We start from the raw sequence: 13,915 nt of genomic DNA, 5'->3' as shown, positions 1-13,915 counted from the left end.
ACGATGGCGGGAAGCTATCGTCGTTCCTGTTCCGAAACCTGGAAAGGACAAACATCTCCCCTCTAGCTATCCCCCATTTCTCTCAAGAGTAGTGTCTGTAAGGTTTTGGAGCGTATGGTGAATTACTGTTTAGCTTGGTGGCTGGAATCCCGCAGTCTTTTAACACCTGCCCAATGCGGATTCCGAAAGCATTGTTCTGCAGTTGACCATCTTGTTGCTCTCTCCACTTATATCATGAAAAATTTTCTCCGGAAACGCCAAGCAGTAGGAATATTTTTTGACCTGGAGAGAGCATACGATACCTGTTGGAGGACAGGCATCCTCCGCACACTGTTCTCTTGGGGCTTTCGAGGTCGGCTGCCCCTTTTTCTTCGCGAATTTATGGCAGAGCGCACATTTAGGGTGCGAGTGAACACTACTCTCTCCCGTACTTTCTCCCAAGAAAACGGGGTACCCCAGGGCTCCGTGCTGAGTGTTGTACTGTTTGCCATTGCCATAAATCCAATTATGGATTATCTCCTTCCTGATGTCTCGGGCTCCCTCTTTGTGGACGATTTTGCGATCTACTACAGCTCTCAACGGACCATCCTTCTTGAACGACGTCTTCAAGGATGTCTCGATCGCCTCCACTCGTGGAGCATCGAAACCGGCTTCCGTTTTTCTCCCAGTAAGACAGTTTGTGTTAATTTTTGGCGACGTAAGGAGTTTCTTCCACCCTCCTTACATCTAGGACCTGTCAACCTTCTGTTTTCAGACGTCGCTAAATTCTTGGGTCTTATGTTTGACAGAAAACTGTGCTGGTCCTCCCACGTTTCCTATCTTTCGGCTCGCTGTCTGCGATCCCTCAACACCCTCCGTGTCCTGAATGGTACCTCCTGGGGAGCGGACCGAGTGGTCCTTCTCCACCTCTATCGCGCCTTAGTGCGCTCTAAATTGGACTATGGAAGCATAGTCTACTCCTCTGCTCGGCCGTCTATTCTTAGACGTCTCGACTCTATCCACCACCGTGGATTACGTTTAGTGTCTGGAGCTTTTTACACCAGCCCTGTGGAAAGCCTGAGATTGCTGAACCTCCGCTGTCCAATCGGCGAGCAGTCCTTCTGAGTCGTTATGCTAGCCATCTGTCTTCCATGCCTGCTAATCCAGTCCATGACATTTTTTTTGACGCCTCCTTTGACGTAGGGTATGCAGGCCGCCTCTCCTCCCTACCACCACCGGGAGTCCGCTTCCGTCAACTGCTCCATTCTCTTTCCTTCCGCTTTCCTAAAACCTTCTAGACAACTTGGGGTATAGCACCGCCTTGGCTCTGTCCCCGGATCTGCCTGCTCTGTGACCTTCGTCAATTTCCCAAGGATGGTACCCCTTCACTTGTTTATCGTCGGGCATTTGCTGCTCTATGTGCACAAATGACGGAAGCCACATTTATTTGCACCGATGGCTCGAAAACATCGTTAGGTGTAGGGAGTGCCTATATTGTTGGCGACACCCCAAATCACTTTCGGCTTCCCGACCAGTGTTCGGTTTATACTGCGGAGCGTTACGCTGTTCTCCAGGCTGTCTCTTACATCCGCCGCCATCAGTGGATACAGTACGTTATCTGCTCAGATTCTCTCAGCTCTCTCCTCAGTCTCCAAGCTCTTTACCCTGTGCACCCTCTGGTCCACCGGATTCAGGACTGTCTGCGCTTGCTCCACCTGGGGGGTGTCTCGGTGGCGTTCCTCTGACTCCCGGGACACGTTGGTATCTGTGGAAATGAGGCGGCCGATATAGAGCCAAGGCTGCAGTCTCTCTTCTTCGGCCAGCTATTCAGTCGATTCCCTTCGCCGATCTACGGAGCGTTTTATGTCGTCGTGTTGTTCTTTTATGGCATGCACATTGGTCGACACTTCCCCATAATAAATTGCGGGACGTGGAAGCTCTTCCTTGTGCTTGGACCTCTTCCTCCCGAATGCATCGTCGGGAGGAGGTAATTTTAACTAGACTCCGGATAGGGCACTGTCTTTTTAACTATCGACATCTTTTAAGCGGCGATCCTCCCCCACTCTGTCCCCACTGCTCTCAGCTGTGGACGGTAAGACACCTTTTAATTGAGTGCCCCTATTTTAATCCGTTACGCTCCCGTCTACAGCTGTCACCTGATATATCGTCGATTTTAGCAGATGACACGCACTCAGCCGATCGCGTTCTCGAGTTTATTAGTGCCAGTGAAATGATGTCAGTCATTTGAAGCCTTTTTTGGGGACAACCAACCCCTTTCTGTAGTGGATTTTTAAGCCTTCCTTCTGCTTTCAGTTTATCCAATTTTATGACTTTCGTTCCCATTGCTGCTGGTTTCCATTTTTGGGTTTTTTACTGTTTCCTAAGTCACGGACCGGGTGCTAATGACCATAGCAGTTTTGCACCCTAAAACCAAAACAAAAAAAAGGATCTTCGCTGATGGCGTGAGCGATTTGAGAGCTCATAATATGAAAGCTGTCCACAGCCTTCTGAGCTTCCACATAAAGATTAAAGCAAAGGATTTCAATCTAGTTGAATCCTGAGTTCAGACCCAGGTGCATCGTGTGTGTGTGTGTGTGTGTGTGTGTGTGTGTGTGTGTGTGTGTGCATTGTTTACAGTTTCATATCTGCTCACACATCTGAAGCCGTAGTGGATTTTCTGTGTTGCTGGAATGTCCCTCAAAGTGTAGACAGAGTTCCATTCAAGAGCTCCTCTGCCACACTGAGCCAGAACATTCGGTGGTGGTTTCAGTGTGTGGAAAATTACACTTGCATTTAGTGTTGCTATGTCCAGGGTATTATCCCCTTGAAATGTCTTCTAAGTCTGCAGCACAGTTTGCTGGCAAATACTCATTTCTTGTGTTCACCACACTTATTGCATATTTTCAGTTTCCTCATTGTTCAAAATGCTACTGGTTTCTTCACTTAACGATGAATTGTTTGCAGTATCATAGGTTGCACCACCACCACCACCACCACCACACGAATTACTAAAATTTTTTTCTTCTAAGAAAAAGCCAAATCCTTGTGGCTCTGGCTTCGTAAGGGTGAGCCATGTTGCCACTCACTGAAATCAGGAAACAGACTAAATGCAAATAAGTTCAAATAATAAAAGTTCACCTAATGGTAACAATGCGGAATTACTATCTACAAAAAGCAGTGAGCTACAGAAAAGGCACATGTTGTGTCTTCGGTGTGTGTGTGTGTGTGTGTGTGTGTGTGTGTGTGTGTGTGTGTGTGTGTGTGTTTATACTACAGTACATGGAACTCCTATGTCGGCCGTACTCGTTGTGTATACAAATTGGTTAAGAGGGTGTACGATGGACGCCACTCATGGGATGAATTCATGATGATTTGCAACTTTGCCCAGAAAAACCTAGTGCTGCTACAGATTGGGTCCAGGAAGAGCCTCAGTGCCATTGATATCACTTCGTTGGTCATATACCCTGTGGGAGATAACATGTCAGAGGTATTGTATTGTGAGTTGGAAAAAGTGAGACTTAAACAGATTGCACTTGAGACGCAAACCCTGTAGAGTTCGAAACAGAAGCTGAAGGTTCTGCAGGTGCTCCTTGTGGAGCAGCCTGTGAACACTGTCATGTAGTTTATACAACAGGGAATATGTTGTGCGAGTTGCTCCGAGAAACGTTAAAAAGTGGCAGATTACTTGCTACCACTAAAACCAACTGTTCATATGTGCAGAGATCATAAGGTTTGTTGATGACGAGTAACTTCTGAGAGTCGTCGTCAAATGGGAGCTGCAGATACGTCTCCAATAAATCTTGTGCTCATGCAGGGTGTATATGACCCAGAACAACCGGGAGATCCGGGAAAAACTTGGGAATTTTTTCATCCGGGAGAAAACTGGGAAAAACCTGGGAATTTTTTAGAATTCTGGGAATTGTTTGTTTAAATTTACAGTTAAATTTTTGTAGTTTTGACTAGTAAGAATTGATACTCTAACAAAGGATATTACTGTATCCTGCTTCTGCAGAATAATAGTGCAACAATAAAACATGAACGAGAAAAAAAGGAAAGTAAAACATAAATTACAAAGGAAATGTGCCATATACAACAACAAAACACAGTGTTCATACAAGCTGTTTGCCAACAGCAAAATGTGTCAAAGGCTTTAGGAAGACTATGCAATACTTCGTAACAAAAAATTGCCTCCGATGAGCATGACGTCACAACTGTTTACATGAGATTCATTTTAGCAGTTACGAGCAGGCTCGTGCGCATGCGCAGTTGAGTGGCTTATCGGTGGTACCTTTTCCTGCTTCTGGCTACATAAATGTGGCTGTTGGCTGTGTAAGTAGTCGCAGCAAGCAGCTAGATGCAACCAGGAAAAATTTTACTGCCGCGCTGAAGCTGTCATATTCACGTATGTGCAGTATTAACAAGAAAGTTATTTTTGTCAGTTTGCTACAGAAATTTGGTTTTTATCAATCTTTTACGCTGAGGCAGTCCATGTGTTTGAAATAAAGTGTTTAGTTCCACACTATTGGCTAATTTCAACTGCTCGCTGCGTTTCAAGTGCACATTTTCATCTTCTAGCACATATGACATTATGCCATAAGGAAGAATCAAAAATGAGTTAATATAGTACTGGTACTCCAAGAAAATTTAAATCCCAAAACCCACACTGAAAAGCTTAATATCAGGTCGGGGCCTACTTCATTGGGAATCTGGACATATGAATGTGCTCTTTAAGTATGCACTTTAAATGTGCCATTTTAGTATGGTTCACGAAATTCCGATGCTCTAGGAGTATCTTCTGATGTCTTTTTTCTTTTATGACATAATGTAAGATCTTTTAATGTTTTACACGTACGAACATACGGGCTTCCTGTGTCATAGCAGCATCCAAAGTGCGGTGGCGCCTGTTATCTGGCGCTCTCTGACGACTAATGAAACGAACCTATTTCTAACATGTCACAGGAAAATATTGCGAATGGTGGTTTGAAAAGCGTTAGTTTCAAAGTAAATTTCCTTTTACGCAAATTGAACTATCTGCGAGAATGTATGATGAATTTCGTTAATCACAGAGCATTTTATGACGAGCCATTTAGAAGTATTTCGAGTCCAGAAGATCAGACATTCATGTCGTTATGAGCAAATTGATGTAGTGCTATGGAAAGCTCGCTCTCCTCTGTGGTAACTAATTTATTTGTGGAAAACTTTGAAGACAAGTCACTGGACTCGGCTAAACATTTTACTGGCACATTTGTGTGATATATCCTAAAGTGTAACACGCAAAAAATATCAACATTATATGTGAAAGCTTAGCTTCTCTTGCAGCTTATTAACCTTAGAGACCAATATTATATGTGAAAGCTTTGCTTTTCTTGTAGCAACACTACGTATATTAATTTAAAACATTAACTTTTCCTGTTTGTGTATGCGCGCTACATAAGTGATGTTGCTATTAGCTGACTGCATCATGTGTCCTGTGGTCTGAATATTCGCTGTCATTGTCTGGCAGGATCACATGATATGAGCTATGACTGGCTTACAAAAGAGCATCGCAATCTCGATTACAGTGGTTCCCTAAGTAACATGCGGTGTTTGGTGGAATTCGAATTTATACTTTCGTAATGTGAAAATAGGCAGTGTACATATTGCTGCACGTCAAAAATCTTTCCAAAAGGAGTTTTCTTTCCTGACTTTATTTTTCTAAAGTGCCGGGAAATTCTACGCCCGTATATAAAAACAACCATTCAAAGGATTAATAAGTTTTACAGGTCAGAGGGAAAATATACTGTCACTTAACAACACGGAAAAAGTGTTTTCATCCAGGAAAAATCCGGGGAATTTTTTTTCCTTGTCCACGTATACACCCTGTATGCCAGTTTACTCACAAATTCCTCTGGATGCGAGATGGTATTTGTCACAGCCTGTGCATTAGTCATCACCTTCAAATTACTACATAGACAGTGTTTGCTGAATGGTTTCTTTATAACAATGAGTGGTGTAGCCCATTGCGTGGACAAAACATGTTGTCACCTCCAAAGCTGTGAATCTGTCGCATTCTTCCTTAATCTTCCTATTGTTTTTCAAGAAACATATACATTGTGAATGGGTCAGTTATACCTGCTATTAAAAATTATTAGGCAGTACTTCAAAATATGTTTTGTAGATTTTGTTTGTGGAAAAACAGGCATTGGAACTTACCAGCATAAAATTTTAGTTGAAAAATATTCTTAGGTGGTACTTTAAAATCCTTTTTTGTGTAGAAAAACACAGTTCAGAACTTAAATTTCAATGTTTATTGCAGACACTGTTATAAAATTGAAATTAATTCACAAAATTTGCCTTTGAGGAACTATATTGAACTATATGCCTATCGAATTAACTTGGAAAATTCTTGCAGTAAATGATTGTGTGCACTTGGCAGAGGAATTATTGATGTCTATTACAGTTAGTTTCCCTTTTGGTGTTTCATTGATCCACACACTTCCTCCCCTCTTTTGTTCTTTTGGTCCTGAACTTGTTCCTGCAATATAACTTTGATCTTGTGAGAGAGATTTTTGGTCATTCATTCTTCTTGTATTGGTTTTGTTAGCTCATTTCAAAGTTTTCTTTAGCTCATATCAAAGTTACCTTAGAAATTGCCGCCTTATGTGCAGTTTATTTTGATTGTTCTCTGGATTGATGTGTACATACAACACACAGACTTTATTGCAGCAATACCTAGCATGTTACAGAACAAACAGGCCATCATTTGGTAAACCTTTTGCAGGAAGAAGTGGTGGTGAGTTTACCTGTTGTCAACTTCCCATTTCGTTTTGTTGTAGTGGTAGTTTTTTTCTTAACAAGTATGAAACTTTTACAGCCCTCTGGAACCCAAAGGTGATTGAAAGTATTGGTCTGCTATTGTTTGGCTGTTTTTCCTTCAGAATCTCAGCTTTGTTCTTTCTCAGAGTTCCTGCTAATGTTAGATTCTTCTTGAAGTTATTTGGCTAGGGTGTAGTCCATAAAGACATAATCGGTGGTAACTTTTGGCCCAGTTTTCTCAGTCCTTTCAACAAACCTCAAAACATTATTTCTGCTTTGATTTGTTTCTCATGATCCATTTTGTAGCTTTTCTGTATGCACTTTTCCCGCACAAACGTGTGATGTTTCTACACCAGATAACAACTGTAATTTTTTTTCCATATTTCCCTCTGTGTTTTGAAGGTATATACTGCTGGAAGGGACACCTTCCTTTGGAACTGCTTATCCCTGTGACATCTTTGTAAGGAAAAACATGTTCAACAGTCCCAGGAACATTTCAAAGGGAGTTCTGATAGCAGCCAGTGTATCATGATGTTGCCTAGCTGGTTGATCTCTTTAGTCAAATCTGAGAAATCTGCTGATTGTTTGGAATTGCATGAAAAACTGGCTGACCAATCATGTTGTCCCAGAACTCTTAGAGATTCTTCAGCACATGAGTACAAACTAGCTAATATAAGAAGTCCCAAATAAGCCTTCTGTTCCTGACTTGTAATAAGAGTGAAAGTTGCATCTTTGACTTCTGATACCCATGTCATTTCTCTGTTGGTTTCATTCAAAAGCACTATCAACATTATGAACAGTGCAAATGACGATACTTTTGTTTAGTCAATCTGGTGAAGAGCAAACTATATAGGTCCTGGAGCAGGATGGAGAATGTTTGCAGCCCTAAAATAAAAATGTAAAATAAAGAAAAATAAAATGAACTATAGTAAAATACAATACAATAAAATACAAAGAAGTACAATAAAACCTAAACCCAACAATACACAAAAAGTAAAGATATACTGCAGACGAGCTCCAAGGGGTGATGGATGATAGAGGATTCCACCTTTCTAGACAATCCGCACCATGAGGTAAAGGGATAACACTGAGAAAGCCCGTCCCAGCACTGTGTTCCTCGCAACTAAAACTTTGTTAGTATTAAAGTGACAATTTCTGACTGGGTCTAAACCACCCATTCACAATAAGTGTGTCAAAATTGTCTCCAAATTATTTTAGATTCTGAAATAAAAATTGAGGACAAAATAAAGTATTACATATCTCAGGATTACCTAAGATCCTGTTAGAGTATAAATATTTATCACAGTTTTGTGTTAATTTTTTAAACTAACTGGGTCAGTTAAGACTCATTCACAATAGGAAGGTTAACTGGATCACAAAGTTACAGTGGCACTGGCCACACCCAGAGAAGTGGTGGTTTCTCTGTCAGAGTATGTGGTAAAGTTCTTAGCCCTGCCTAGCTCCTGCAAAAAAAGTCTGAACTCTTGTTGCAAAGTTCATAGCGTTCCTAGTGTGGCACATGGTCGGAAATCAGGTTAACCAAATTAGTAAATGTGAATTTAAATGCTGTGAAAGCATTAAGGCCAAACACATTTTCTGTGGAAGGACCACTGCCATATGTGCCACGACAGCTGTTAGTTACTAGGGAACAGGTATCTGTTGTCTGTAGGTAACAAGACTACTGCTAGAGGCAATGACGGAGCACAGAACAGATACATATGAGAATTCATAAGCTGCTGCAGCACTCATATCAGCTTGACTAGAACAGCTTCCCATTGATACACACATTGATGAACAAGTTGTTAGAAACCACTGCAAGGTTGTAACACACAGGGCTGAGACATTAATGCCCATTGGTTGGAGGCTGAGGGTGTGTCACGAGCAGACAATAAATTGACATTGCTGCAATGTTTTTTTCCTGGCATTGGGGGCAGACTGGCCAGTCATGTTGGACTAAACAAGCAAGACATGATTTAAGTGCTTATGGGAAACAGCTCACTGTGGATGTGTTTGTGGTATAAGTGGACCATATTGTTGTGATTTTCATTTTGGAGTAGCACCCAAATAAGAGTGCCTGCTGTTGTTAAAGTTGAAAGTGGCCACAGCCACCAAGGAATCCAACCACTTCAGAAACTTCCATTTGTGATACAGAAAATGTCTCATCTTAGTAGGAATTTTCCAACAGTAGCACCTGTTGACCATCCTCAGCAGGGGCTGACCTAACTTCATCTTGCACCAGAGTATGTTGAGAGGTAGCAAAGCAGCAGTTCAGACTGAGACCCTGCACTTCTGCAGGCAAAGTGCAGTAAGATTGATGACATTGTTCTTGCACTGATCGAACTCCATCCTCAAAGAAATAACATGCATATGCTGGGGACAATAAGTGACACATTTTGTCAAACAAGAGGAAAGGATCCTGAAGAGACATGACATCACATGTTTTTTTTGGCCACCAGGAAAATTTAATAATTTGTTGTTCGTTCAAAGACTATCTTCACATTAGGAAATGTGGCATATATGAGATCCCATGTCAGTGTGGGAACTCTTATTGGAGACATGCTGAACAGTGCAGGAACATTGTGCTGAACATCATTGCCACACACAGACCTGGGGCAACTGGTAACAGAGCATTGTCCGGACACAGGACATTGCATATTTTATGAGAAGACCAAAGTTTCATTTTCAATGGCATCTTCCTGGGATTGTGTTTGAGGAGGGCATATATTTCTGTATGGCAGACAATTTTAACAGGGATTTAATTAAGTGCTGCATGGAATCCAACAGTTTGCTGCCATTAAAACCAGAATGACCAGACACTGCACATTACTGACATGTAAGTGTGCCTTTAACTGCAGGAGTGTCCAACACCATAGTTGTTGCCCAGTGCACATACAGAAGGCCTTTCTGCAGCTCCTGGCAGGGGTACTATGAGTGAGTGATGCTTTCCTCAAACTGCGAACATATTCCTGTGTGTATTGCCTGCTCCTGGCCTGATAAATTTGGACCCAGCCTTGCAATTATCAGTTGTCTTGCAGCAGTGGCAGCAGCAGCTACCACCACCTGAAGATATCAAACAGTTGTATTGACGAAATATTGTGGGATTTGCACATGATCTGGCAGCAAACCTGATAAGAGTATTTTAGAGAGAGAGAAAGGGTTCCTGTAGGGGGTCAACTTTCTAACAACTAATGCATGGGGATGGAATCCAACAAAGAAAAAGGGCCTTAATGGTAGTGCTACCAATTACTTTCTAGATGCTGAAGTGTTGCCATAAGTGCCTCTTATGCCTCCCAGTCCTCTGCAGTTTCGTCATAGGCAGGGGAAGGAGGCAGATAGGCCAGTAGTTACTGTGGCTTTGCCACTAATCCAGTCAACTCCTTGTCCAGCACAGCTGTGTGTTCCTGTTGTAGCAATTCCAAACACCATTGGCTTTCCAACTGCTGGTGCAGTAAACTTGGAAGCACTATCTCCAAGGACGTGCTAGGTGTCATCAAATCTGCAAGAAACACTTGTAGAAAGTCCAATCAGCCTCGTCACGCGTGTTGTAATACTACACACAGTTCTAAACATTTCAATGTGAAAATAGTTCATATAGTCTATAGAAGTTCAGATTACAAAGCCAAGCCAAGTCAAAGATATAAACACAGTTCATCCTGAGAGTGGAATTCATTACTAGGAGCAAATACAGTAGTGAAATAGTCCACTTCTCTCCAGGGTTTTATGAAGTTTGGTTGCTCGGTGTCTCCAGATGGTGCAAATCATTGGCGGAATGCACAGGCCCTGTGGCAGTGCTGTCTTGTGATGTGTGATTGTTGCTGCCTGGCAGCTGTCCTGCACTGAAGTGTAGATGAGTTGAATTGTGATGGCTCATGTCTATGCTGTGCGAAATATTGTGGAATGTTGTGGTAGCGATGGTAGTGGTACCAGTACGAATGGTGGCAACACGTTGGCTTTCAGCAGTATTCAAACCTGAAAATCGCATGTTACAGGTGGTGCTCTTCCGGTGGAATCATTCTGACTGTCATTTGAACACACCTCACTTCACTATTTGGGAAAGGGTAAAAGAAAATAAAGATTTTAACTAGAGCTTTGTGTTAGAAAAAGTATGGAGGACTAGACCAATGCATTTGGTGGTGTGTATGTATCAATTATTTTATTTTCGCTGTTCCTGAGGACTGTTACAGCAAAGACACAGGATTGTGTTCACTTTCTTCTATGTTTTTGGAACTTTGTGCAAGCATATACACATCACTGTGGATTTTTATGGAAGAAATATGTTGTCGGCCGAAAGTTTTTCCCTACAGCATCCTTTACAGTGATGTTATTTTTGCAGAGCATCAGATCTTCACCTAAAACATTTAAAAATATAAAGATTTAGTAGCAGAGCGAATCACTTTTTTTAAATTTTTTTTTATTACATCTGATGTTATATTACAAACTCCATTTTCAGGGAACTGGTGAATATTTAACATTTGCTGCAGTTTCGAAGTTGGTAGCAGCTGCTGCAACATATCCATACCAAGTAATTCGTGCAAGGCTGCAGGATCAGCATCACGACTACAAGGGCTCATGGGATTGTATCCTCCGCACTTGGAGGTATGAAGGGGCTAGAGGGTTTTATAAAGGGCTTATTCCTTATCTCTTACATGTGACACCTAATATATGTTTGGTATTTGTAATTTATGAGAAATTTACTGAAAATAGCTGAATGATTAAAAGACTTTATTGTAAAGACATTTTTGTTTTGTCCATTGTTATGTTAACTTTATGAAGTATGAATCTGATGTATGATGATGGACTGCTGTGGTAAACATGTTCCTTTATACTTCATATTGTATGTGATTTATGCATTCATTGAAATTTTTGCAATACCACAGATACTTGACCTATTTCTGTCTTGCAGAAAGTATTTAGAGGAGTTAAACCTAAGTTGTGTTGAAGTGGTATTTGACAATATAAATGTTTTGCAGTGTGTACTTTCATAGGAGATGCTCTATTGTATTGTGCACTGTTCACCACTTAAGAAGTTTTATGAAATATAACCGAGAAATATTTTTCCACTTTTATTCTTCTTAACGTACAGTTACAATAAGAGATGGACATAACCATTTCTGGGGCAATACATAAAGCTTTCCATGACACTATAACATCGATTTTATATTTCTGCCTTTGTAATAAAAGTGTTAACTGCTGTTTAAAAATTGCGTTGAAAAGTTAGACGAGGGAGCAAGACTGAAAATTATTACCAAGTTGCATAGTTTTTGAGAATAATCGGACAATGTGCACCTAGTTAAAATTTTGAAACTGGCACACAGCGTATGGTACTTAAATTGTTTTACATGTTTAATATGTAAATTTAAACCAGCCTAATGACAAAAATATGGCACTTTCCTCAAGTTATTTTGTGATTGTAAACTAAAAAGTTTTCCTTCTACTTGTTGAGATATACCACTGATTTCATGTTGTTAGATATTGGACTGTTGTTCACAGCCACAAGAAATATATTAAGTTGTAGTCTCCCTTAACTTACATTGCATAAAGAGTTAAAGTTGTCTTAACACCCTCCATAGATGACAAAATGTAAATTTGCTGTTGAAGGCTCAGAATAATTCTGTTTGTAAAGGGAGAGCTTTCTGGTATCTCTGATGGTAAAAAGTACTTGCTATTTGTGGCAGTTGGAAAATAAATTAACATTGTACTGTATTGTATACCTACTGTAGTGTGTACCTACTGCTTCTTAATTGGAAGTTAATTCGGAAGAAGGAGAAAGTATAAGATATTCTGCTTTACTCTGTTCATGTTTCAATGCATTTCATTAGCTATTCCATAATGCCATAATGCAGAACAGACCCACAGTAATAGATATTTTTCAATTTAGAATCTTTTTAAAGGTTAATGTGAACACACAGTGGGGTGGCCATAAGCATCAGAAGTGAAATAAAAAACATGATACAAATGAATGGAACTTAAGAGTGAATCAAAATATTAGAAGTGTTTTTTCTGGTGACGGATGGTCTCCAGTATTATTGTTAAAGGAAAAAATAATACATAAATGAATGAATGAATGAAAAGGGCAACCAAAGCAAAGCCATGCTATTACACTGGCTTGAAATGCTATTAAAACAGATCCATCTTCAAAAGTATCTTCTCAGTGACTTCCAAGAATTTAGTATTTGAAAGCATAAAACTAACAGGTTTGATCTGTTGTTAGATTTCTTACTGGAACTTGATAAGTGTGCTGAATTTATCAATTTATTTGCTGTAACTTTTGAAAATTTCCTGGTATTTATTCTAATAATTTTGAGATGTACAGACAAATCCCGTCGACTTTCTGCCAGAATATTTCAGCCCGAAATCCCATCCGGCCATCTTCAAGTGAGTAGAAAACTACTGAAGAGCCAAGGTGTATTCATGGTATTTATGCTGACTCTCTCATGCAAAATGTGCTGGCATCTTCCGGCGCATGTGTCACATGACGACATGTGCAGGAAGCAGCGTTGTGTGTGTGTGTGTGTGTGTGTGTGTGTGTGTGTGTGTGTGTGTGTGTGTGTGTGTGTGTGCTGCCCTCAATGGTGGAAGTGTGAGGTGATCTAATCATTGAGTACTGAATGACTCCATTGATTCTGCTGTGAAATTTTAATCATAAGATTCCAATTTTTATCAGTTGAAAGCCATTGTCATGATTTATAAGATTATTGGCAAGGCATTTTTCTACTAGTTCTATGATTACTAAATCCCAAAAACTGAAACCTGTAGCTAAAATTTTTGTTTTATTGTATTCCATTGTGTGTCCCATCGAAGCAGTATTCTGCTGCTGCTGATTTTAACAGTTGCTGATGATGGTATGTCTTGTGTTCCTGGACAGTTCGTGTTGTTCAGCATATATGTACAGTGCCACACTCGCAGAGAATTTTGTAAATGCTTACTTTTTTCAGTTTTAAGTCATCTTAAATTGATCCAACCATGGCCAAGCTTTTCACTGGTGGATGGAAGATAATCTTGATTTTATTTTTTCTAAGAAAAAAAATTAGAAGACAAGTTTCTGGCAAATGGAAGGAATGCAGTCTATAGTCATCAGTGTCTCCAGTGCATTGCTTCTTGTTACTATAGATATGCATGGACTTCCTTATTTAGAGTGAAA

General features: G+C 40.5%; 1 protein-coding gene across 1 annotated transcript in view; it reads left to right on the top strand.

Annotated features, from left to right (window-relative positions):
* The window catches only part of LOC126174266 (mitochondrial folate transporter/carrier), a 65,311-nt gene that overhangs the window by 38,651 nt on the left and 12,745 nt on the right, over positions 1–13,915 (top strand). The window contains exon 5 of the mRNA XM_049921021.1: positions 11,225–11,370. Within this exon, the coding sequence (XP_049776978.1) occupies positions 11,225–11,370 (146 nt within the window). The remainder of the gene's footprint in view (positions 1–11,224; positions 11,371–13,915) is intronic.

Source organism: Schistocerca cancellata, chromosome 1 (assembly GCF_023864275.1).
Source record: "Schistocerca cancellata isolate TAMUIC-IGC-003103 chromosome 1, iqSchCanc2.1, whole genome shotgun sequence".
In the NCBI taxonomy this organism is placed as follows: Eukaryota; Metazoa; Arthropoda; class Insecta; order Orthoptera; family Acrididae; genus Schistocerca; species Schistocerca cancellata.
The sequence above is the reverse complement of the archived record's forward strand: the minus strand, read 5'-3'. Positions and strand labels throughout refer to the sequence as shown.